The sequence below is a fragment of the Heliconius melpomene genome, chromosome 18 (genome assembly GCF_056956725.1).
Source record: "Heliconius melpomene rosina isolate 202511_hmr_F chromosome 18, ASM5695672v1, whole genome shotgun sequence".
Classification (NCBI taxonomy): domain Eukaryota; kingdom Metazoa; phylum Arthropoda; class Insecta; order Lepidoptera; family Nymphalidae; genus Heliconius; species Heliconius melpomene.
In genome coordinates, this window is record NC_140406.1 from 1,853,553 (window position 1) to 1,881,368 (window position 27,816).

Sequence of the window (27,816 nt, forward strand, 5' to 3'; positions counted from 1 at the left end):
TATTATGTACTTTCTACTTATGGACAACACGTGTTAAGTTAATAATATATTTTATCTATAATGAAGACCATCATAGTGTAGCGGTAATGTTTGACTATAAACGAGACGGTTGCAGGTTCGATTACCAATTGGGGGAATGAATTATTTTCATTTGTACGTTGTGGGAACAAGATAGAGCATATTGAATTCTGTCATTGAAATACGAAGTTGAAATAGCAACAATATCTCAAACATTAGTCGAAAAATGAGAACACTAGGTTCCCTCTTCCTACCCTGCTATATGCGGGATACAGCGTGACGCTAAAAGCAATATAATACAAGACATTTATCACGCAAAAAGTACGAAACGCAAAAACAAAGTGACGCAACACTACATATCCTTAGACTTCTTTATATAGTGAACATGTTGCTATATAATTTAAGTTAATTTAATACAAGATTAATGATAACTGCTGTAGTATATAACCTTGAGAGTGATACTTTAATAAGACGTGTTCTATAAAAGGCGAGAAACCGTTAAAACGTGTGAAATCTGTTTCAATTTACATTACAAGTAGTAAACAAAAAGCACGCTACAGCTTCACGCGTTTTCCCGCTTAGCAGGATAGAATTTATATAATCGTTTTAATATATTTGAACCCCTAACCATCGCGGTCACAGCCAGCCGCTGTATATATTATAAGTAAACGCAAATTTTAAATACTATATCAGTTACTTCCTGGAAATATAACCTGTTGAAAACTAGTTAGTAATAAGGAAATAAAGGGTACTATTTTTAGTACCCTTCTTGTACTAACAGTCTATAGTCTAGTCGTTACCTTATATAGTTTATTGTAAAAAAATAGGTTCAAATCCATATTATAATAGATTTTATAAAAATATATAATTAAATATTCTGTGCTTTCAACAAAAAAAAAAGAGTGATAAGACAGAGAGAGAAGAGAAAAAAAGACAGAGAAAAAAAATGGTATATCAGTGTAATGTAGAGTCGTCAATGTGTACTAAAACACCTGTGTTTCCAAAAGCATAGTAAACAAAAAGAAACATTCACCGCAGGAATTGAAATCGTGACCTCTCGTTATTTACCTTATTCCATTATAAATTACAACCGTAATATATAAAGTAGTAGTAGAAGTAATTTTAGTAACGACAGTCTCACGCTTTATGACTAAATAAAAATAACTGACTGCACGTCCACTACACTCCAGAGCAAGGGTAATAATATCAATTTGCTTTCAAATTGCATATAATTCTATGAGATTTGATATTGAGGAAGGTTTTGCTTTAATCCAGTGTAAACTCTTAGCATGAAATTAAACTTTACGTACAACTCGTATGTGTATGTGATATAATATTTATTAATATTTTCATTTCTTTGCTCTAGCAACAAGGCAAAAGCCTGGCATTGAGTTCCATCACTCAACAAGCAGTGCCTCGAAAACTTCAATTGGAAAGTGATTGGAGAGGATGGAGTGCCTTAACACTAGGCTCCCTCTGCTATGTGCGGGATAGAGCGTGAAGCTGATTTGACTGTAACCGTTGTAACTAGATATTCGGACTTATGATAATTTTATATTTCATAAATAACATTAAGTATGAAATTTAAGCAAAATTTTAACTTTTCAATAATTTCTCACAGTTATATATTTAAAATAGTATGAAAAGCTTAAAAGCTTCATAACAATAAATTTAAGTTCATTAAAGAATCAACAAAAGCGTCAAACACTTGTAATCTTAAAAATAATTCAACAGCCTGAAGCAACCTGTGTAAACATGTCTAGAGCAGTCCCTCAAACTTCAAATCTTAGAGGTCATTAACGATGGCTACAGTAATGGTGATATTTAGAAATATTAAATGAAATATGGATTAAATTCTTAGTAATTTTCCAATTTAGTTTATTCCGACAATTACTAGAATATAAGAGTTCATTGTAACATAGAGCAGACTGTAGAGATCCCTGAATTAAGATGCCTAGTCTTATTGAGGCAATTAAGGTCAATGGTAATACGTTTTATAATAACATCACTTACATACTTTTTAGTTAGTATTTAATGTGTAATTATTTAAAATAGCCATTTAAACTCAGGGAACAGTGCTAGGTGGTAAGTAACAACAGTTGTCCTCATTAGAGCAGAAAAAGGAAAACGGAGTGTCCTAACACTAGGTTCTCTCAGCTTATCCTGCTCTGAGCGAAATAAGGCGAGAAACATATCACAGGCTTTATACAATTTTCAATGGTTTTTATCCTGCAAAATATAAGGTTAAGGAACCCAGTTCTCTCCACATTTCACCATTTCTGCAGATATAATATTTTGTGTGAGTGATACCCAAAAAATCTATGATTTTTAAACATTGCCTCAAAATGAGAATAGTATAGACAAGTTCGTTACGGCAGGATCATTTAAGCTATAGAAGAAAAAGTTTAATTATTATTATTGTATATCAGAATCCCTTTTGGAAATAACATTGAATAGCGCAAAGGCAGACGAACTCACACAGGCACAACATAATGACTCGAGCGCACCTTGTCTATCCCCTAGCTTTAGACAGGGATAAAAGTACTGGTCCATCGCAGCCTGCGGCCAAGGCGAGAAGATTGTTAGTTTTATTTTTTCTAGATAATTTTGTATAATACATTTTAAAGTCAGTATTCCGTGATTTATAAGAAAATTGAGATTTCTTATTCTTTCGCAAGGTTTTTGTGGGTGTTACTGTTATCCTGAGTCACTCTTTAAAAATTACTATTAGTCACTAATACCTTGACTACACCAGCTTATGAAATCTGATGAGACAAGTATATAAAATATTTACAACTAAGAGAAATTCTCACTTAATTTCTAGAGTTGTCACCGTCTCTAATAAATAATTTCTACAACGTCTCTACATTTATTAATAGTATCGAGATAAGCACATGGGTTTCTTAAATCATTTCCGTTATCGCTATTGAATTGATTATTAATAAATTAATGTTTTATCTATAAATTCTATAATTATTCGCATATATTATTGAAACATGAACTTTTCGACACCTAGCTAGCTTATCATTGAAGGCACGTCGCTTCCTTGATAAAGATATGCGCGAACCATTCAAACTTAATTACCATATCTTATGTACACATTTTTTATTTTACTCATCTTCCTCATATAGTGGGGTAGGTAGGTATCTTTAGAAGTTACTCTTGAGATACTTCGTTTTTCATTTTCATATTTTATTTTCTGCTCATGTTTAAATTGATGGCAAAATTCAAGATTATGCTTTGTTTTACCAAATTAGAGAATTAAACAACAGTTTAAAAGACTTAAAAAAATTAACCAAAGCATTCCCTCCAGTGAAGACCGAACCCACACCCACTGCATTAACAGTCACATACTTTTCAACATCACCGTGATCGCTTCTTGTATGTATGTATGTACATAAACACAACAAAAGTGAAACAAAAACTCACCTAGACAACTGAGATTAATTTTCTCATCCACAGAGTCATTATCGTTAAAGTATTCCAGCTTTTTTGAATTCATTTTGTTTTAACACTTACACACTAATAAGGTCACACTTGTCACACATAACTTAACTTATAACACTTTTACTAAGTTTTTAAACTTTAAAGTTAATGAGTCAGTTAATTTTAACTGTTTAATTTAAACTTTGTCCGTTACAACGGCAGCGCACGACTGGTGCGCTTCAAGTCGGCGACGCGAATGCGAACGCTCAATGAGTGACGCATGACGCTACAGCATAATCTGATTAGAGTGCCCTTTGCGATTATTGTTCTATTTTACTTTTACCGAGGCCCGGCTTTGCTTGGATATCTGTATTTAATTTTAAATTATGACATAATATATATATATATATATTTTCTAATTTTAAATTTATTTAAATTGAAAAACGGAGTGTCTCTACATAAATATATTTTATAGGCTTAATTGTCACCCGCATATTGCAGAATAGGCAAGGATAGCCTTGTGTCACAATATTTTTTTAAGTGCACATTGTCTAACCTGATTGACAGAAAATATATACATACATAGATAAGTATAAATTATCTTCCTGGTAGAAGTTGAACCCATAATCATTTTGCTATTAAAGACGTCCCCAAGTTCATATAAGGAAACAACATAATATAAAGAACTCCGTCTTGGCGCAAAGGTAAAAGTGTGCGACTGTAAACGCGACATATGGGTATATGCGACATAGGTTCGACTCCCACTCCCACATTAAAAATATTAAATATTTCAATTCTTCGTTCTGGTAACAAGCAAAGTATGGTTGAGGAGTTGAGTTCCGCCTCAAGAGAATGATGAATGAATGAGAGATTGAAGAACAGAAATGTATTAATGGGAATACAGTGTCTTGAAACTAGGTTCCCAGGTTCCCTTTGCCTAAAAAATAAACTATAAACTTAAAACTAAATTAGATTAAAACAGTCATTTAAAAAAACAGAAATTTCCTAATAAACAGACGACCCACTCAAAATGCTTATACCGACAGCGTTATACCACATAATGCGATTATTGTTCTACTTCCTATATACCATTGTGAATGAAAATATTGTTTCCCTGTGTACTCAAGCCATTGTTTTAATACATTTTAATCCTAAAAACCGCTATTTCTTTTGTTTATTAACAAAATGAGGGGAGTCGACTAACGAAAACAGCTTCTGAATTGTAGAACGGATAGAGCTAGTATGAATAATTAATATGAGTTTCGCCAAGCATGATATTTGTTAGCTAATATACATATAGGCTTGTTATCTTATCCAATAACTTGTAAAACGGTGCCTGCTCTAGTTAGTGTTATCTTAATTTTGCGTTTAGCTGTGAATGGACGAGTGGTAGAGACTATTTTGTAATATGTTAAGAAATTTGATAAAATTGGTAGCATATTTTTTTTATTTATCATTTGTTTATTGGAAGCTGTTTACGTGGGTATTAAAGTCCAAAGAATAATATATATATATTTCAGAGATAAACGATAGTTTAGGTTTGATTTCTGCTAGTTGTTATGGTAAACGTGTATTTGAGACATATTGTAATGGTTTATTACGCACTAAATAACAAATAGGTGATGAAAGAACAAACAAATGTATATTTAACTCTAATGAAATATAATAAAGGTGTTATTTTTTTTTATTTTACTTAATAAAACTTCGAAAATCTATATAAAAAGTTTAAAAGTTTGGTTGTACTTAGTACACTTATTTTGAATTTAAGTGCAATAAAAAGATTCTAAAAGAATCTGTACATCACAACGTGTGAACGTTTAAAGCAAAATTAACTGGCATTGTTAGTTCTGTAGATAGAAACTATATACCAATACGACAAACTAATAACCCTTATTTATATTATCATAGAGTTGAAAATATCACATTGTGTTTAAGGGATGGTATTTAAATTGATCCGCCACGTTCTCGGAACAAAACGTGAATAGGTGGTAATAAGTTAACAGCGCCCCTAGCTACGAGTTTATAGAGATGATTTTTAAAAGTAGAGCTAATATAAGGGTCGAGCCCTTTTGCAAATCATAATTTGTGCTTCACTTTTGCCCAAATTAAAATTGTTATTTTAGTGTTTTTGCCTATTGGTGTAATTTAAAAATGTTAATTATATAGTTTGTCATTAAAGTTTTGATTATTGATTTATTATTTCTTGGTAAAAATAAAAAAATAAAAGCTACTGATAAGTTATTCCACTGTTTATGGCTTCTTATATTGATTAAATGAATAAAATATTTTAATTGAACAACCGTACATTATGCAAATTTATGTAAAATCGGTGTTGTTATTAGTATTATATTAGTAAAGCACCAAAGAAGCTAATATCACATGTGTGGACATATATGTAAAATTCTCACTTATCTCCAAAACGAAAGTAAATCAGACGAAACGAGCGTCAAATATTTAAATGAACCAAAGGATGCCATTATAATATAATTTAATTCCAAACTCTTTTATTATCATCTTTCATTAATTAAAAGTCCCAGTTCGTTGTCACTAAAAGGAATATAATTGATTGAATATCACGTCGTAAATACATTAGGGCCTGCCATAAAAATTTGATCGGTCGAAAAAACTCCGCTGTTCGCCGCGCTTGTGAAGGTCAAAAAAGAAAGAATAGAACAAAAGTCGCCTTGTTCCCACACGGGTCGGTTTTTATGTGGACCAAAATGACTGAATGTATCTCTGGTACCAATTTTGTCGACGGAACCACCATATAATTTGAGGGGTACCATCAATCTTTTTGTAATTTCTCATTGACAATCTACAGAAGTATATATATAGAGAAAATAAGTATAGAGTTAGTTTTCGTTTTGTTAAATTATAAAAGTTAGTATTATTGGCATTTTTGATTTAATTTATCTACTTCATAAATTTTATATGTCAATTAAAATGTATTGAAACAAGCTTTGCATACATTAATATAATGCACTGGTGGCACAGTGGTTTTTTTTTGTAATAAAATGTTTTATATTCGAAATATTGCATCAGATAATTATAAAAGTCAGTATATTTAAAACACATTTTTGCTCTGATCTTGTAAAAAGGCTATTTATATTTGAGAAAGTGGGTTAATACTATTATCGATAGAACAAAATAAAACCGGACAAGTACGAGTTGAAAGCACCCACCGAGGGTTCCGTACAAAAATTGGAAGTTTCGAGCTTTTTCTGAAATTAAAGCTTAGCTTAGCCAGAGCCCTTTTATCTGATTCCTCACTAAAAGCTAGGCTTTGAGAAGACAAGGCGACAAGGCGGGGATGAGTTAAGCCACTCAACACACAATGTCTCGAAATTTGGAGAACGGAGTATCACTATGTTTCCTTTATTTGCCTTGCTATATGGGGGATATAATGTGAAGTTAAAAAAAATAGAGAAAAAATAATCACTAACTTCTTCTTTAGTCTACAATATAGATAAATTGAAATAAATATTTTTTTGCATTGCATGTTCAGAAACCATAAAAAAAGCAAGGGTCGATAAGAAAATGTTTTATTTCCCAAAAGCTACTGTAGCAGAGTCGGGGCAGGTCGATTTGGTATAGCAGACAAATTAAGTGCGGCGCACCCAATCTGATACCGTGTCTCGCGGACTTTCACGATCTGTGGGTTTATTGGACATTTTGTGCCATTTTAATTTCGTTTTTGATGAAGTAATCAATCTTTTTTACTTTTTAGTTTGGTTATTTAACAGGTTATATTTTATACGTATTTTTTAAGTTTTAAGTATCACAAACATTTTTCTTGAGAAAATATGGGAGGGAAGGCAAATATGTATATCTTATTTGTAAGTTACATATTCCAATCGACAATCACCAAACTAAGACAGGCACTTAACCACTGCGCCATGTTGACGTTGATGACTTTAAAATATTCAAAAGTCAATGAAAGGTAAAACATGAGTATCTGAAGGCTAAATATACCTAGTACTTAGTGCCTGATTAGTACCTCTTTTAGTCAGCGGCGTCAGCTAGTTAGCGATAACTTAAAGGCCATTATTGAATCTCGTCTTGGAAACTGATTCTATATAATGACAGGCTTTTACACGTTTATGAGACTTCATATTTTCTCGATTTCCAATATAAATGAAAGGGTCACATTAACCCACTTTATTGGAGTTCAGATAATTCTCTAATAATAATACTGCATGGCTAGTTCCTTATGGTATAGGTACAAACATTGTTGTTATTGCTTTCTTTTTTGGTTTTCTATATAGAAAAGCTATATATTATAATTAGTTAAATATTTTTTTCTAACTAGGCATTGTCTTTTGTTTCTTGTGTCTTTTCCGTTGCCGTATGGATTTTGAAAGATCTTTTCTTAGTGCTCCCCTAAATTAAATAAATAAATAAAATTCAAATAAATTTCAACTTTCCAGATCGAGTAGTTTCGTTTGTGCGTTGTCTATAAGTCACATTGTTATGGAAGAGTATAGGTAACATAAAGTATCTCTTAATTTATATGAGCTTAAAAGACTGACAGAATAGAAAATAATAATAAAGATATATATACCAAGTACCACATTTAAGTAAATGATAAGAAAAATTTCGGATTTTGAAGTAAACGAAGGTTAGCTTTTAACATAAATTAAAAAAAATAGAAACTATTTGAAAGAAAATAAGTTTTTTGCATCTCCAAAAATGTTTTTTTATTACTCTGACCAAATAGTCCGAAGCGTGAAGGCTGCATAAAATTAATTGTTTTACTAAAAATTCCAAGCTAAGGTCATCTAAGCCGAGTAGCTGACATTGGACCAAATATGTTTCTTCAAATCAAAGCGTCCCAAACTCTCCTTATAAAGGCATCTCTTTAAAATTCTCGTCCCGTCCGTAGAGAACGTTTGGAACATTTTTAGGCGTCTGCCTTTTCGGCCCTTTCCCATAGTTTGTTTTTTAAGAAACTTTGTGGTCAGATTTATGCGATTTGTGATGTTATTTTAGTTTGGAAGATAAATAAGTAGATAGCTGAGCCTGTAATTATTACTTAATTTATGTATAGGTGTTTAAAATCCTGGTGATTCTGTGGTTAGAGTAAAATTCTTATATGTCTAATAAAGATTATTAAGACTAGTCGTGGAGTAGGGGAACAAGGGTGCGCCTGTAAGCATAACAGGCTGTTGGTGCGATTGCCACTCGAGGATATGTGAGCAATTGAAAAGCCTTACTATGTTAGTACTTAATAAAAAAAAATTCTTGATCAAACATTCACGTATCGATTATATTTTTGACTCGTAAAACTAATAACAATATTATTTTATTAAAAATAGTTAGTAATTAATTACACTAAGGAGGTCGTGGCTTCAATATAAGCAAGAAAATATTTATTTACAAATATATTTGATTAATCATTAATTAATAAACATTGTTACTTAGCTAGCTTTCACTTAAAAATGTTTAATTTATTGTTTTATAACTTTAATGAGCTTCACTATTGCTTGAAGTATGCAAATTTTGCACTAACTTACTCCATTACAAATAGACATTTATCACTTGCAATCAATTATTATAAACCTGACTAAAAATATTGGTAGAACGTCATAATCTCAGGAACTACTGGCTTAAACTCAACAAATCTTTTTCAAAGTCTATTTACCGGAAAGAGCTGTAGGCTAAAGAACTTGATTGTTCAATGTAAACAACTGCACTTGTGTCATGTTTAACTAAATGAAGAGTTATATATGACATATATAGTAAAAAATATGACAAAATATGACATGACACAACTTTATGAGCTTTTTTAAGCTTAAAAAAAGCTCAAGTTCCAATATAGAAACATAAACATTATCAACAAAAAAAAAACAATTGAAATCAACAGTCAACACTAGCCAACAAAAAAATCAATAACCACTTAAAAATTCCACTAATGTCGATACAAATCTTTTACTTTTATGATATCATTTCTTACATTGTACAGCCCCGGTCACCTCAGATTAATTGACGTGATAGTAACACTATGGGTATACGATATGAATACATAATGCAGTAAACCAACGACTAAAAGTAAACATATTTCTTTTTAAAACATAAAATAGATTGGAACGTGAACTGAATGTTGAATTTTTCTTAATGTTTTTATTGATATGAGCTTTCTAGTTTCGAATTACTATAATTTATTAGTGTAAACTTTGGAATGGTGTAAATACCGCGATGGTTTATATATGGTAGGTTGTCTCTATAAAGACGGTGGAGATGGGTTCCATTTTGAAGATTTAAAAATGGGTGAAAAGTGAAGAATGTTGAAATGAATGTTGTGAAATTTTTTTTTACAGTTTCACGCTATTTCTCGTATGCAGCAATGGTACTGTGTATTTAGTGGCGGGACTCAACGCCGTATAAATTTTTTCTTTAAGTTTTACTTTATTTGTTGTTCTTTATTTTTCTTTCTTTACTTTATAAGTTTATTTTTTCAAATATATATGTATTATGTTTATGTATTAGAATTTACTATGACATGTAAGTTTATTTACACCACCCACTCTATTTTATCACAGATTTCCTAACCCAAAGGTTGTCTGGTAGAAATCGCTGATTAGCGATAAGGCCGCCTTTTGTGTGTCAATTGTTATATTTTTGTCGTTTTTATACTCTTCTTTTTCTTCTTAATATGTAATTGTGCACAATAAAGTGTAAATAAATAAATAAATAAATAAGTAATTAATAAACAAATAATAAAATTTATCCTTAAGAAAAATAAAATGTTTATATTGCAGTCTTTATAAGACTTCAAACATTGTTCAGATGCACTTGGGAATTGTCAGACGCGTGATTCAAATACCACTCGAAGAGATGTTTATATTTAAACGTGTTTAATTTTTCAACCCACTGTGACAAATTGCGGCGTCAAATTCCGTTTTAAATTCACGGAATTTCTCTAAATAAATGGAAAGTGTTACAGAAAACTTATTACGACGTTAAGTTTCATTTATGAACATATATTATTTTTATTAATTAAATAGCGAATGGAGAAATGTGTCACTATATTTTTCTGCCGTACTCAATGAAAGTGGCATATAAATTGAAAATCGTAAAAAATATAAATAAAAATTAAAAATAAATGACGGCGGCAAGTATAAAACAGTTCTACTTACAGGTTCCAACCGATTTACTTTCTCTTACCTGCGAAATGAAAACCAACTTTTAAAACTTGCATTAATTGAAATTATTATGTAAGAAGGATTTTTGATAGTAAAATAATAATTTTAAAGTATGTTTTTAAAATTGTTCTTAATTAATTAACATGAAGTCCTATGTTGAGGCCGGTAGTGGCGCAAAGGCACAAGCGCGAGACTGTAAACGTAACAGATTGTGAGTTCGATTCCCACTAGAGTAAACAAAGTATTTAATATTTTCATTTTTTGATCTGGTTAAGAAGCAAAGTATGGCGGTGAGTTCCGATACTCAACTCAAAACATGCCTCTAGAATTGGCAGAAATGGCAAAAAGTGTGAAAAAGAAGTGTCTTCATGGAGACGGAGTATTACTTAACACTAGGTTCCCTCTTGCACATAGCAAGCAGATAGTCAAATACAGCATGAAGTTAAAAAAATATCCCATGTATATATGCTTATAGCATCAACTCCCACGTGGGAACATGTATTTATGACAATAATGACAACAAGGGCGTTACACTCCCATGCTTTGGAGATAAGGTGAGATAAGAAACAGTAGGAATAAAGTAAGGGAAGTTTTAAGTGAAATATGAATAAAAATCATGGTCATAGCTAGAAATATTAATGATTTTATTTGATTTCTTTACATTTTTTTATATATTTATGACATTTTTCAAACTATAAAATGGTCAATATCTGGATTTTGAAAAAAAAGTCATCAACGATGCGTTTCAGACGCGACTCGAACATTGACCGACCGTGAGTCATCGAGCAAAAAGTCGAAAGTGACTAAAATGACGCTTTTTTTATTTCCCTTTAAAATACAATAGATCTTCAATTACTGTAAAAAGTGTATTGTTTTTTAAACACCAGCTTGACACTTCTGTTCGTGATTTTGGATGCGGAGAATTTCTGCTTAAAACGAATGAAAATGTATTTTTAGATAGAAATAAGTAGTAATAGTGATTTTTAGGCACATAATTCAAAAAGTTTATAGATTAATTCAATTTATTAACTGCTGTTTTATATAAATTATTTTAAAGTAGTAATGTGCAATTAAATAACACAAAATGATAATTAGATATTAGTAAAATAATGTTAATGTAAAGATAATTAGATATTAGTAAAATAATGTTAGTTATATTATACAAAGCCAGCGGTGTTTTAAGTGTCTTATTTCTCTGAGTTTCTAATAAGTAAATTATGTGCTATAAATGGCGGTGCAACCTGTTTCCATTGTTATTCTCGGGAATACGTGTCGGTGCGATTGATGTGGCTCGGTGTGAATGAAGATGTCACTGTGCTTACTGTATTGTAAAAAATGTATAAAAATATAGGTATTTGTGGGGTATTTTCATTCATTACCTAAATTGTATGTTTCAAATGATTGTATTTTTAAATATTTCCACTACTAATTTTGTTTCTTATATCATATTTCGAATAAATAATGCTTGCTTATAAATTATTGTTTAAGAAAACCTATTGGGTAGTTTGTATTGTATTGAAACCGATTCTATAATACACATATATTTTACATACAGAGAGGAAATTTAGCGATAGAGAGGAATTTTATTTAGAGCTTCATACTGTATCCAGCAGGAGAGGCAGAGGGAAGCTAATGTTGAGACACTAAGTTGCCTAATTTCCGCCCAATTTTCGATAGTGACAGACCTCAACACCGACCGCAGTTAGTCTTGTTAACAGAGTGAAGAAATTGAGATAATTAATTCTTCCGAGTGGAAATAGAACGTCCTATTTACGGCAACTCACAGCTGCTATGCCAAAACGTTCAAAATATTACTGTAAATAAGATAATCTATAAGATATATCCATATCATATACGCAAATAAGATTTTTTTATCAGAACACCTTAATAGCTTTTCAATTGAACACATTCTATTTCTATCCACAGATTACGGAAGTATAAAAAAATAATAAATATTTATTATTACCCGTTGCATCAGCGCATCTGGCTTCTAAACGAACCTAGCTTCCGCGGCGCCCCGCTTTAATCTTTGATTGTTATCATTTAGTTACCAGGTTTTAGTTTTTACTTGGAATCAACCTGTATACAATTAGATGGTGATAACAATTCTTATTATTGTTTTTGATAAGAATATTAATATAGATACGAGATAGAGCCAGTAACTTCTGAAAACCCCTTGTGTGTTATACACGCCTAATTTTAGCTTTTTATGTGCAGTAGTTTTGGCTTTATGTTGTCTGGCAGTGACTCAGTAAAGGGAGAATTTTATATAAGACTACTATTTTTAGGGAAATCTTCTCTTAATACTTCCCTCCACTCCCTAAAATACCTACATGATACATTTCTACTTACTAAATCCAATACCTATGCGTAGTCAGTCACTCAATGAAACGAAAGAGATACGAAAAAGTCGATAAAAATGTATGATAGGAAATTTTATTAAAAGTGATATTAAATGAGACCACAGTAAAGCAGTTTTAATATCCAATGAAACGTTATAATTACATCCAAAACATAACCTCTTTAAGTAAACAGAAGGCAGAAAACGACTCCTAGATGTAACCCTTAAATTTAAAAAAAAACCCTATTTAAAAAAAATGTAAACACCAACGAAATTACGAAATCAAAAAGCATTTAACCTTTCGGAAGGTGTGCTCATATAAATTGGCCGTCCATCACGATATAACGAAACAAAGGCATCTACTATAATAATAATTCAACTCATCTAAATTCGATTATACGAACAATTGAAGTAATATTTATTGACGCTAATGGATGATGGAAAACTGGGTTAGTACCTTATTCAAGTGTCTTTATAATTATTTTTAATTTTACAATTTATATACTTAGAGGTAATTTGGTGACTGATTATTACGTCTGTAGTCTTTTTTTTTTTTCTAACAATCAGAGAATCTCGTGATATACATTGTGTCTGACTACGCGACGGTTGTAATTTTGTTTCCTATTTGGGGGGAAGAGTTTTTCAGAGTTTTTCATGTCCTCGCTCCACTAAAGAGACAAAGCGTGACGTTGATTGTCGCATTCTCTTCAAAATTTCGCGGCAAGTAGGGAACGGAGTGTTTTACTTAACACTAGGTTCCCTCTGCCTATCCTATACCAAATGCAGGATACTTAAAAAAGAGGACAATTAAACTTTGACCTCGAAATGACGTAAAACAAAAATATTGGATGTGTTGTTGAAATTTGTTTTCTTTCGCAATATCGCTGAAAAAAAGAGGGTAATTGAATTCATTTTGATAAAAATCTTTATATTAACAAAAATATCCTTGTGTCTGTGTGGTTTTATTGAATAAAGAATATTTGGATTTTAATCGATGAGAACTATCTGACATTTAAACGAAATATGTATCCACTATCCTCACATAGAGAGCCATACGTCACAACCACACCGCGACAGTATATAATTCAAATTATATACAGATTTATGCTCGCACGTCACTACCTAATGAGCCGTTACGTGCCAAGCTTCATGAGCATCACTACGGTTCAATGAACTTTATCAATCGATTTGTTATTGACTAGTCGCTATAAATTGATAGTCTTAAATGTTAGTGAAGTTAAAAATGACTATTATCTATATATATAAAAGGACTTGTCCTCACTGACTGAGGTAAGACGCACGCACAGCCGTAACCGCTGAGGGTAAAAACGTAAAATTTGGACAGATGTTTACTTTCGTAATCTGGACATCCACTAAGAAGGGATTTTGAAAAATTTTAACCCTAAAGGGGTGAAATAAGGGTTCAAAGTTTGTATGAAATTTTTTTTGAATCGGCACCAATTTTTATTAAATTTGAAATTCAGATTTTTAAAAGTATTTAATTAAATACGTGTTTCATCGTTTTCTAGAATTCTTCCTCTAAGGGTGCAAATAAGGGGTTGAAAGTTTATATGAAAAAATCTTAAAAACGCCACTGATTATTATAAAATTTTAAATTTGAACTCTTAAAAATATTTAATTGAACATGTGTTTCATGGTTTTCCAGAATTCACCCCCTAAGGGTGCAAATAAGGGGTTGAAAGTTTGTATGGAAAAATCTTTAAATCGCCACCAATTTTTATAAAATTTGAAATTTAGACTCTCAAAAATATTTCATTGAACATATGTGTCGTGGTTTATTAGAATTCACTCCTAAATAAGCGAGCGAAGCTGTGCGCGTCCGCTAGTTTAATAATAAAATATTGTTATTTTTTTAGTACATATTTTTCGGTATGCAGAGGGGACCTGTGAACCTAGTGTTAGGACACTTCATTCTCATCAAGGCACTTTCCATCGAATTCTGGAGGCATTGCGTGTTCAGTGGCAAAACTCAACGCCGCACTTTCCGTCGTTACCAGAGCGAGGAAGTAAAAATTAATAATTCAAAACATAACCGTCGCATTTCCATTCAGCCCCTGTAACGCTGCGCCATGATGCCCAAATATCCTTAACCAGGTATACTAGTGGTGGTATAGAATTCGAATCCACATCACTCCGTATCATCAGTATCATTCGGTATCTTCAAAACGTTATCTTGTAAGCAGAAATAGTAAAAATACCATCACTTCAAGTTATTTCCATTGACGCTTTAATTGCTGTGAAAGTAAGATAGGACATTCTGGCGTAATTACTGCTAGGGCAGAGACACACTTGTATTCTATATTGTACTGTTTTCAAACTATGAAGTTTTAAAACAGTATTATATTGGTGTATTCTCGCTCTGGTAACACAAAAGCGCGGTGTTAAGTTCCGCCACGCAACACGCATTGTTTCAAAAAATTCGTGAAACGTGAAAAAATGTCTTAACATTAGGTTCCCTTTGTCTACCCTGCTATGTATGAGATACATCGTCCCTTCGCTACAAAGGGCAATTAGATAGATTAGAGAGTGGCGTGGTTTATATAATACCGTAAAAGAAATCGATAAAGAATATTTTTTTACATTTTAAAAGTATTATTTTACACTTAGAAAAGAAAAATTCTTTGTAACGTTTTCTCGAAAGTATGATTAATTTCTCACTTAAATTATGAGTTGAATATTTATTACTCTATCAAAGACAATTTTGCCTATACAAGCCCTTAGATACCTTAATAGAAAGCTGATACATTTTTGCTAAAACATACATATGTGCGTGCGAACGCTATCACATACTCGCATTATGGTGGATACGAATACGTGGAAAGTGTATGAAAGTGGATGTTTGTCAGATAATTAACTCTAATTCTTGTATATGAGAATCATTTAAATACTTTAGATGATTGCAATCTAGGTTTTGACCTGAAAGATGTCTAGTTAAATCTATAAAGATAGTGGTTGCACATATAGTTAAATATACATGGTATGTGCAACTAATATCTTTATAGATTTCATTGCAAATACTTACAAGGCCCATATTTAACACGACGGTTGCGGATTCTATATCCACAAGAAAACATCCCCTTGTGGGTAATAAATTTTTTTCATTTTCTTGCTCTGATAATAAGACGTAGCGCGTCGTTGGGTTCGTCGGTCTACACGAGATGTCTCGAAAATTAGGAGGAAAGTGGGTAAATAATGGTCATAGCCCTAAATTTTACCTGCTTATATGTGAGGATAAAAAATGAAACTTTATTATACTAAAGGTATAAATAAGTTTCGACTGATTCATTTCTATTTAGGATAGCAAAAAAATATTCAGTTAACGCAACCTAACACTTTCTTTACACATCAGATGGATAAAATGAAATTACCTCAAGTGGGAATCGAACCCATAGATTCCACGTTTAGAATCAAACATATATGTGTGCCACTATAAAAAGAAGAATTTTCCCACAGCGTATACTAAAACAAAAATAAATCTAAATTGATTTAAGCTATTACAATCTATACTTTAGATCTAAGCAAAACGTATTATAAAACGACGTCAGCGATTACTCTCGCGATGATAGATGGACGCTATGCACTACTAATTGAATATCCTAATGACACTGATGTAAATAGCCTCTACGCTTTCTATTATAGAAATAATATTATAAATTTATAGACGCTATTAAGGTGCAGGACAGCATCTGACTTGTGGGTTCGATTCCTGCTTGTAGAAATTGATTATTTTTATTTCTCCACTATGGTAGATAAAACACGGCGTACAATACCGTCACGTAAATCTCGAAATAGAACGGAGAGTGGGGAACAGAGTGTTTTAATGCCTACTAGATTCTCTGCTATGTAAGAGATATCGCTAGCAGCTATAGAAAAAAAAATACTCAAGTAAGTAATTAAATTTAAAAAAATGAAATGTAAGACACTCTTTCCCCACTTTCCAGCCATTCCAATCCACATGTCGATTCTAAAACATAAAATCTCTGTAATTGGTCACAATTATCCCAATAAAGTTGAAACAATTAAGTAAGTTACTTGAAACATAAAATAAATCAAGACGCAAGGTGGTCTGGTTTCTCAACAAAAAGCTGGCTATAACTAATAGGTAAAAGAAATTGTCCACAATTTATATGTCACGTCGAATAAGCACGACGTCGACAGGTGTATTTCTTTTTGCAATATATACTTAAAGGTTTAGATTTTGCGAAATTTTAGTTGGCTTATAAATTCGCCACTCAACACGTAATGCCTTCAGAGTTTAACAGATAGAGTGAAATGGAAGTATTTTAAAGGGGACGGAGTGCCTTAAAACTAGGTCCCCAGGTTCCCTCTACCTACTCTGCTATGTGCGGTACATAGTGTGATAGAAAAAAGTAATTTCAAAGTACTTTTAGATTGTACGAATATCTATTATTCTTTACACGTACACTAATTGAATGGAAAGGGCCAAATTATGTAATGTTGATTTATTGGCAACTAAATATTTATATCAAGTTATTAAATTTAATAAGTATAGCTTGTACTATGTTAATTAGACAACTTATAAGTACAGTACATATTTATAAGTATATCGACAGACAGTTTAGCAGCAAAATATAAAAATTCAAGATGATTCAAGCTGATGCACGACAATGCACCCGCACACACCGCTCGAGCCACCAAAGCAGCTCTAGAAGAAGCTGATATTGAGGTGTTACTTTGGCCCGCGAACAGTCCAGACCTCAATCCGATAGAACACATGTGGGATCTACTCAAACGAAGCGTTAGAAGTACTGACCGGCCCGTACATAACGAGCGACAGTTAATACAAGTGCTCAAATCAAGCTGGGAGCAAATTCCTCAAGAAGCAGTACGACACCTGATTGAAAGTGTCCCTTCCAGGCTTCAGGAATGTGTACAAAAAAGAGGAGGGCACACACGATACTGAAGACAACAAAAAAAAAGTTTTACAAATGCTAAAACTTTTTAAAAGCTTCATGAGCGGGAGTGAGTTTTTTCTCAAAATTGAATAGTCAGTTAAAAAAAATTCTAAGTTAATTTTATTGTATCGATTTTAATTAAATTTTAAGTTAATTACATTAGAAAATAATAAATCTAACGAACTTCATTATTTTCTAATACCTAAGTCCCAGTAACACATAAATATACTTGAAAATTGCGGTGGCCCTTATTTTGTTTTGACTAGTATATATTTGACCTATATAACTTACTTAACTTCAATAGGTAAACAGAGCCGAAAAGCAGAACCTTTCAGCGATACTAATGTATCAAAAACTGTTGAACCGGTTTCGATGCAACTTAGACTATTTTCTAAGCTAGAAGATACCTTAGAAAAAAGTAGGTAAGTTAACCATAAGATTTAACCATAATCATTAATCTATACATTTAATTGGAGCTGACTATAATTGAATAAAAGCTATAAAGAACATTATTTAACTTGCAAAGATTTATTTCTAAAACACAGTCCAGTAAATCGTCTCGTCCTCATAATAGTAGTAAGAGAAATCGAACGTATATAAAGAAACGTACATTTATCTATGAAGTGTGTAGTACATCATTCATTTAATTATATAGAAAAAAATATAGAGCGGACTCTACATCACGAGTTCTGAGATCTGAGAAAATATATTTCAGTATGCTAGTCGTGATTGACGGCAGTGAGTGATGAGGCACAAGGGTGTGGCAATAACGCGACGGTTGTGGGTTTGATAGCAGTCGAGGGAATGAATTGTTATTTAATAATACATATTTTCACCAAGGCACCAAGACAAAAGCCCGGCGTTGAGCTCCACCACTCATCACGCAATGCCTGGAATAGTTCGGAGGAAAAATCATATGTTTATAGATATAATATAGTACCTTATAGTACTATGTTTACTTTCATAGCAAATATTGCACAAAATTTATGATTGTTGTCAATATTATTGAATTTTGAAAGGAAACGGTATTGTTGATTGCTATATTAAGTCTTACAACGTAATAAAAGTAATAACTAAAGATTTATGTCTATTTTATAACGTCCCATGAAATATAATACTGGCAAACTTTAGTACGATTAATAAAATAATACTAACATAACAAAGTGGAGAACGGAGTGTCTGAACATTAGGTGTTCCACTCTACTATATGTGAAAGAAGTTTGAAGACTCACTCAGTTCACGTAGTCGGAACTATCGTAATGATTTTGGATTTAAATTACACTAATAAAATACAATAACATTTCTTTCCTTCCAATTATAATTAGTATTTTTTCAATTTGTATGTCTTTCAATCGTATCCCACAAATTTGTTGGACTTTAATAAGTAAAATAGAAAAATTAAAAATATAATAATAAAAGCAATTTGTCTAGTTCTCCTAGAAGTTTGGAGAATTTTTTTTTATTTATTTCATTCTCGTTCCTCTAGAAATATCAAGAAATATTATTCCATTGGCTTCGTCTGTGCATTGTTAATTGGTCACTCCCTAACAGAAGAGAGCTAAATATATTTAAAATAATAAGTAATTATGATTAATAAGAACACATATGTACAATTAGAACGGAAAACATCCCGTCCCATCCCGATCAAGATTTAAATCGAATCGTAAATCCATCGCTCCAGAACGTTAGACGATAGTAATCGTCGAGGGTATCTAATTGGCACCGAGATTGGCGATGGCCTACCACCTGGTTATGGAGGATGAATACACTTGTTAGCGGTCGCTATAACTAGTTGGACTGGAGTGAGGTCTGTTTAGATACATTGTTTTTTAGTAATGTGAAAAGGAAATTGTTAGAACTTATATAGTAGTTTTAATTAATTGCTTTGAATTAGTTTATTGAGTTATCGAGGTACGAGGTTATATAATATTTAATAGCAGTTGATTTAAATAAAATCTTTAACTACCTCGCTCGAAATAACTCCGGAAAAAAATAACAACAAATGAAAATTAACGATTAATATTTTATTATGAAGGGTAAATCAGATTGGAACATAAGTTACAAGAATTATTTATTTATGAACTAATATACAAAGTTATACGTTATACAAAGATACTACAAAAAACATATAGCGTACATAATGTAAATATATTCTACAGCGATTCTGAAACGTAGACGCCAGAAAAATTGGTTCTTTTCGCATCTGACCATAAGTTTGGTAATGTCTGTGTGAGTTGTGTGAACTGATCTCATAATAGCGTCGTAAGCTTCAACACTAGGCGTTACGTTAATTGATTTTCTTTCGGTTTGTTAACTCAAATTCAAATTTTGATAATACTGTCAAGTATACAAGTTCTGGGTTCGATTCCAAATCCAGAATAAGGCGGAACATGAATAACGCAAGGTTCCTAATGGGGACGGAGTATCGTATCCGTAAAACTAGATTCCCTGGTAACTCTCTGCTTAAACTGCTATGTGTGTGAAGTTAATAATAATACAACCTATTACCGAAAAAGAACAATCAAACAATCTAAATATTTGGACCTAGCCCATGAGATTACCGCCATGTGGGATGTCAATGCGACTATCATTGTGCCGATAGTGGTTTCGGTTAACGGTTTAATAGCGAAAAGCCTCGACCAACACCTTAAGAGGCTATCGTTTAGCTGTTGGATCAAGAACCGGATACAGAAGGCAGTGTTACTTGAGACGGCACGTATTGTGCGGCGGTTCCTCTCTCTGGAGCCCTAGCCACCGATGGCTGGGACCCTTGTCCCGCCCTCGGAAGAGTGGTTTTTTTATATTTTTAAATGTATCTTTTTTATAATAATTTATATTTAAAAATGTAAAATTGATTCACTAATTTAATAAAAGTATATTCTATACAACCTATTACATAGTTATTTAATTAACTTAAGGATAGAACTCTCTCTCATATTCACGAGACAACAAGTTTTATAATTTTTTATGTGATTTCACAACGATTTCACATTCACCATAAAGAAAATAATACATACGTATTGAAACATTCAATTAAGTTGAGTTAAATACTGAAATTTACTTCGGATCGCTTTTACTTAATAAAGCAACAGTAATAAGAGATTAAAAGATACGATTGCTGTAATTTATGATTTTTCTTTTATTTTTCGAAATTCTTAGTGTTGAATTATAAACACGAAATAACAACGACATTGTAGCCGTAATTGTTAAATTTTTGATTGTAAAACGTACAGTCCGAAGAAATAATAAAAATGTAGTTTGACTTATTAGTAGTTCTATCGTATTTGTTGAGAGCATAATATAGATGCATGAATTTTTATTTCAGCTGCACGCTTTTAAATTAAAATATAGTGTAAAGACACTCCCTTCTCCTATTCCCGAAAAATTCGAGAAACTGCGTATTGAGGTAACGGAAACTACACCAAAATGAAAATAATTTAACCAAAAAATATTTAATTTAGTGTATATAGGATAATTGTGGTTTCAGTCCAATGCGGCTACTAGCTTACAGCTACCGCAGTGTCAAACACAAAGATAAAGCTAAATAAATATGTACTAAAAATAGCATCTATAACATTTTATATACAACCTTTATAAGGTTTAATTAAGGCTTTAACTGTGGATAAATAACAATTTTCACTTAAAATACTACCAAATGACAATAAAATTGTTAATCTAATTAGGCCAGCGGTACCATCCTATAAGTAAGTGGGTTGATGATATCACAAGTGACATTCCTGCGTCTAGACTAGACTTAAACTTATCTCAAGCAGTAATGTCTTGTATAGAGGCCATGGTGGCGCAGTAGGAAAGCGTGTGACTGTACACGGGATGGTTGCGGGTTTGATAGCACACACACTCACTATTACATATCAGACAAAAAGAATATTGTAGTCAATGTCTAATGTCTATGTCTCTGTTCTAATCTTAAAAGAAACTTTTGCCAAAGAGTACTTTTGAATAAAATATGAACCCTCAACTACCGTATGGAATCCTATAGGTATGAAAATGAATAGGTATACATAAATATATATAATAGTATACATAAAAGTTTTTTGACAGTGAAAAACATAAAATTAAGTTCTAGCACCCAACTCGCAATTGTTGACAATCTGTGCTTTTACATTTATATGTATCTATTCTAATATTATAAAGCTGAAAAGTTGATTATGTTGATCATACTAATCTTAGGAACTTGGTCCTGGTGGTAATCAAAAAAAATCCGGTCAGAGTTACTTCAAATACAATTTATTATGTCATACACAACCTACAACAATAAAAAGTTACTTAACCGCGCGCGCGAAGTCAAAGGAGAAAACTAGTATAATATGAAGTCATAATATTCGTTATAATACAAACAGGTATTGATTCAAATGACCGTATTGCCAATATCGATATTAAATTACAATGTAAAGGTAATTTTGAATCGACTATAAACTTAAAACTTGGGTTGACTTGACGCTATTGAGGCGCAGTACACTACGTCTCTTAGCACGTTGGTTGTGAATACAATTCTATTGAAATGGATATTTTTTTTATTTTTTACATATGTCAGTTTCCTAGGTTTCTATATTTAGGTTTGTTAATCGAAGCATGCATAAATGTGTTCTTTAACAATAATTTATATCATAATAATTTATATTAGCGTTTATCCTACATATAACAGGATGGGCAGTGATAATGAAGTGACAAGACACTCTACTATCCACATTTATGTTTTCTGCCCGAATTTGAGGCAGTATATATTGATTGACGGAACTTAACGCTGCGATTTGTCTTAACAGAACGTGAAAATTAAATAATTATTTCCCCTGAGCATCGAATCCACAACCACACGCTTACAGTTATACTTTATTAAAAATGTATGCCGTATGTACGCCAACAATATACTTACTTAATTAAAAATGTTATTCGTTATTTATATTTCATTCAAATTAACTTCACAATATTTTTACGAATGTCCAAATCGAATGTAAATAGCAATAAAATTTATGTTTAAGCCAAAATTTCTTAAGATGTAAAGCACCAATGTTTTCGTTTCATTAATATTATTAATAATTGTAATTAATAAACGATTTATTTTAATTGAAGTTGTATGTACGTATTGGTTATGACGTAATCTCTCGAAAGTATTGAGAGCCAGTGTAAGTGGAGTAGGGCTTGAGCTTTACAATGTTGTAATGTGAGAGACTGTTAGTCTAGTGACAGGTTAAATGGTTTAGTGTTTTAATTCTATTTTTTATTATTTTTAAAGTGTATTCCGTATTCAGTGAAATATTTTATGAAAACCTAAAGAAATGGATCTAGAGGAATCTAACTTCGACATTTTTTTTTCTGGACTTTCGCAGGAATTAAATCTAAATAATTACCTCTAAATATAAGCCTTGTATAAGTAACAGATAAAAATAAAATTGATTAGCTGATAATTGTAAAAAAGTAAAAAAAAGTACGGACCACGTGTCGTCATTTTCCAAGAGGCACGGGTTCGGGTCCCGCTACCTTAACATTTTGCAAATACGTTTTCTAGAAAATATATATTCTTACGGAGACATAACTATAATTTTGAACCATGATGGTTATGAGTTCAATCCTCAATCGAGGAAATGATTATATTTAAGTTATTATTTATTTAGACCAACAGCATTGGTAACAAATAAAAAAATATATAATTTATATTTTTCTAACTTTCAACAAAGGCAAATTGCATCCGGAAATTGCATAAATATCTAAAGCATGAATATATCTACTTGCAGCGGATGTTCCACATAAAAAATGCAAATAGTTCCGAAGTTAGTCCACTTTACTGGGCAGCATAGCATTAGGCTAATATAACTGTAGAAAAGATTCATCACTTACATACTCGTATATTATATGTAAGGTAGTTTTAGTGTATAATTATAATAAGGAATTTATATCCATAATTTCCGTTAAATCAGTGAGTCAAACAGGAATGTAACATAGTATTCGTCCGTAATAAAGAAATCGGACAAGCGCGAGCCGGATTCGCCCACTAAGAGTTCCGTACACGTTTTGTCCCCCTTTTATATTTTTGGCTATTATTTTTTAGATTTCATAATTTAAAAAGTTAGATATTAGATAAACATTATATGGAGAAATTAGAAAGTAGCGTGACCGATAAATGTACGTCATTAATTTAGTTAACGACTTTAACACGTCGATGGTTAACTTATCACGTTTGAAATTTATACAAAACAAGTGACAACAGTGCTACCGAATACATTTGCTTAATCGATAAAAGATGTTATTTTTATATATTAACTTAACCTTGCCTATAAATAAATGTAAAGTGTTTTGAAACCAATTTTCCCTGTAGACTATATTGTTAGTTTAAATAGCTGAGAGAACTTTTTATTTTTTTTATTTACCTCTAAGTTGTAACTAGTAATGTATTACAAACACTTTCCTCCCTACAATAAAAAAATATAATTATTATAATACAAAAATTTCAAAATGAATTCACTAAACATACAGACTATGGTTTTCAATTTTCCACTTTTTTAGTAAAATTGCGTCAACAGTGATATATATCAGGGTTGCTTTTGGTTCACTAAACCGATAAAATATTTAAAACTATAACTTTATAACACTACGTTTCCTCTCCCTGCTAAATGTGGGACAGTGTAAAACTATAAAAAATAAGCTCTATAAACCCCCGAACGAGACTCGAACCCACAATGTGTAATACGCAAATAAGCTATTATTAATCAACTGACGTCAGCCCTACTTTTTTCGCAAAACAAGATTATTCGAATAAAATATGTGCTTTATTCTAGAATCGATTTAAAATCGTTATAAATCAATAACTAACGGGTTATTCGTGATTCTTACGTGGGATGGAGATTATATTGATTTACATAATAAATCCTCTATTGATTATAATTTGTGATATTTGATGTGGTCAATGGTCTTAGCTAGTTGGAATGAATGTAAGTTTTACAATGTTATTATTAAAACGAATATATTTTATGGCAATTTTTAAATTTAATAATAATTCGATTCCCACTCGAGATAATGAAATTTATTTTTTTACTCGCTCTCGTATCGAGGCAAAGCGCGGCGTTGAGCTCCACCACCTAAACACAATGTCTCAAGATGAATTCGGCGATAAGAGGGATACGGAAATGTCTTAATGTAAATGGAGTATCTCAACACTAGGTTCCCAGGTTCCCCCTGCCAATCTTGCTACATGCGGGATAGCGTAAAGCTAAAAAAACCCTATTACTGACCTTGATTCCAAGCAGATGTAATATTTTCATGGTAGAAATACTCGTTCTCCTCTTCATCCGACCACAGAACACCTTCAATGCTTGACGTTATTCCACTTCCTTCTGGACCATCTACAATAGATCTTCTAGAAAGCTGATCATAGCTTGGTGGCCTCGATAAAGAACATGTGGATATATCAGCGAGAGAAGACCGAAAATTCTTTACACTTCTACTATCTATAGGCCTATAGTATCTTAGGGAACGGGTGTCTTCGGACTTAATGGACCGTAGTGATCGACAGTCGTAATTAAGTCCATCATTTGTGATATCCCCTAAAGATATTTTGAAGTTGTTAGATGAAATATCACCTAATGGTACTTCACACGATCGTCTTTTCATGCTGGTCTTTTGGGGGGTTTCCCCAGTGGCTTGCATGTGTCGACTCACACCTGCGCTGTGCAGGAATTCGTTAGAATTATACATTTTACTAAATAATGCTATAGGAACTCTTTTTTGACTACATTTGTATGGAATTACTCGTTCGTTCGTTATCTGAAACAAAAGAAATAACATTTAAAATTTGGTTCATACACTTAGAATCATCATTATAGTTTTTACAGCTTCACATATTCTTCCATCTAAGCGTAGCCTGCTAGGCCTATCTTAGTCTTAAATTGGGAGGTTTCCCCAAGGAAACTCTCAATTTGTAGAGGGAGTTAGGACACTACGCTTCCCAATTTATAGTGAAAGCCTACAGGCGTTTACAGTCACATGCTTACACATTTTGACTAAAGCAATTTAAAAAGAAACAGTGACATCTAGTGGACTAAAGTAACATTACATTGGAACGTCAGCAGTTCATGCTTAAGAATAACTTGTGTGTTCGTAGTTTCATAAAAATACTGTAGATGGTGCTAATAAAAAGTTAAAATTAATACAATTTATAAAATAATAATAATATGATGTTTAAAATAAAGCATAATTAATTTATTTAAAGTGTTTTTTTTTTAAATAATAAAACCCCCAATTATGATTTATATTACGTAATGCCTTTGTGGTGCAACAGCAAAAGCTTGTGACTCTAAATACAACGGTTTTGAGTTCGGTTCCCTTTTCGAGAATGAATTAAACTAGAAAGGAATTGAACCTACACCCACCGCATTTATACTCACACAATATGCCACGACCCCTGGATATGTTCATTATATGTATTATACTTTAAGATGAATGTCATTTAATTAATTTTGAGATTTGGTTTTTGTTAAGGAAAAGCTAGGTTGGAATCGCTGGAAAATATAGGAATAGGAACTAAATGTATTAATTAACACTAGGTTTCCTCTGCCTACACTGCTATATGGGGTATACTTACAGCGTGAAGCTAAAACAATAAAAGAAAAAACAAAATATTTCCAACATAACACAATACACAAAAATAATTTCTAGCTAGAGGAAATTAAAAAGGAAATGGGCATGGCCTCTATCCCTTTGTATGGTATATTAGGTTAGGATCTTCAGCCAGGATATGAAATAGCCGCGGGCAATTAACTTATTTTACTTTGTTTTGGATCCTCTGAATCTCTATGGGTCGGTTATTGCTTAGATATTAGATATGTATTTATTAAATGTTTGAATAAATAATACATAGAATCGAATTTATATACTTCTTTTCTCCACACTTTCTCCGCTAAAGTCTGAAGTGGTGGAAGTCGACAATATCGACAGAAAGAAGGTCATGAAGTTTCTTAGCATTAGGTAGCTTCTGCCTATCCTATCCTGTAATGTGGAAAAAAGCGTGCAGCTGGTTTTTTTAATGAGTAGGATTGCTGTAGCCTTATAAGAATTATTAAGTTCTTATATGAAATTCCAATATCTTATTGAATTCTTATTGAATCTTATTGAGTTGTTTCTTTTTGAAATAAAATATAAATAATAAAAATATTGTTATTTAAGAGGAAAATATGATGCTAAAACTTTAAATATATATGCTTTGCGCTTAATATTCCAAGAATCTCTTTTATACCAATTGAATGTAAGATAACAATAAAGCCTTAGAAAATATAGACCGCTAAAAGTTATATTAAAATTACGTTATATTTTCTTAGAATAAAAATTGGTGTAAGCTTATAAAAATACAGATGATTCTTTAGATGCCAGTGGTAGCGCAGGGGCACGAGTTGGCACGAGTGCGAATGGTAACTTATATATTTGTAAAATCTTATGTTTAATTAAATTTTCCGAAGTATAATTCAAAGGGAAGCCTGAAGTGGAATAATCTGTACACGTGTATGGGCTTAGTTACGTTGCTACTTACAAAGTGAGATGCTTACTGATTTAGGCAAACAGATTAAGTATCAAAGTTAAGAGATGTAAAGTGTTATGCGTAACCTGATATTGTATTCGATAGAAATTTCGTTGGTGTGGCGTAGTCGACAATAAAAGATGGTTCTGGATTCAATTTTCATGTGCAAATATGTGGTTAAAAAATGTCAATAAACACCTTGTTTGTATTATACCAAAGTGTTTATGCGACAATTCAGTGTTAATGATTCTATTTAATTAATGAAAGTATTAGCAAATCTTCATCAAAATTTCTTATAAAGATCTCCACAGTAGACCCCATGTATACAATAATATTTCTCCTAAATTTTAAAAAGACTATATTATAGCTAAATAAAATAAAAATTTAAAATAAAATCTTTTATTAGCCCAATACAAAGTCCTGGGC

General features: G+C 31.8%; 1 protein-coding gene across 4 annotated transcripts in view; it reads right to left on the minus strand.

The window, feature by feature from the left end:
* rols (zinc-RING finger and ankyrin repeat domain-containing protein rolling pebbles) overlaps window positions 1-27,816 on the minus strand; it is a 214,145-nt gene that overhangs the window by 126,664 nt on the left and 59,665 nt on the right. For 2 of the 4 annotated variants that reach the window (XM_085201341.1, XM_085201342.1), the window contains exon 2: window positions 25,112-25,643. In XM_085201341.1, the coding sequence (XP_085057467.1) occupies window positions 25,112-25,574 (463 nt within the window). In that variant the 5' untranslated portion in view covers window positions 25,575-25,643. Of the gene's footprint in view, window positions 1-3,447; window positions 3,711-25,111; window positions 25,644-27,816 lie in introns of those variants that run through there. The other 2 variants (XM_085201343.1, XM_085201344.1) reach the window with 1 other exon arrangement.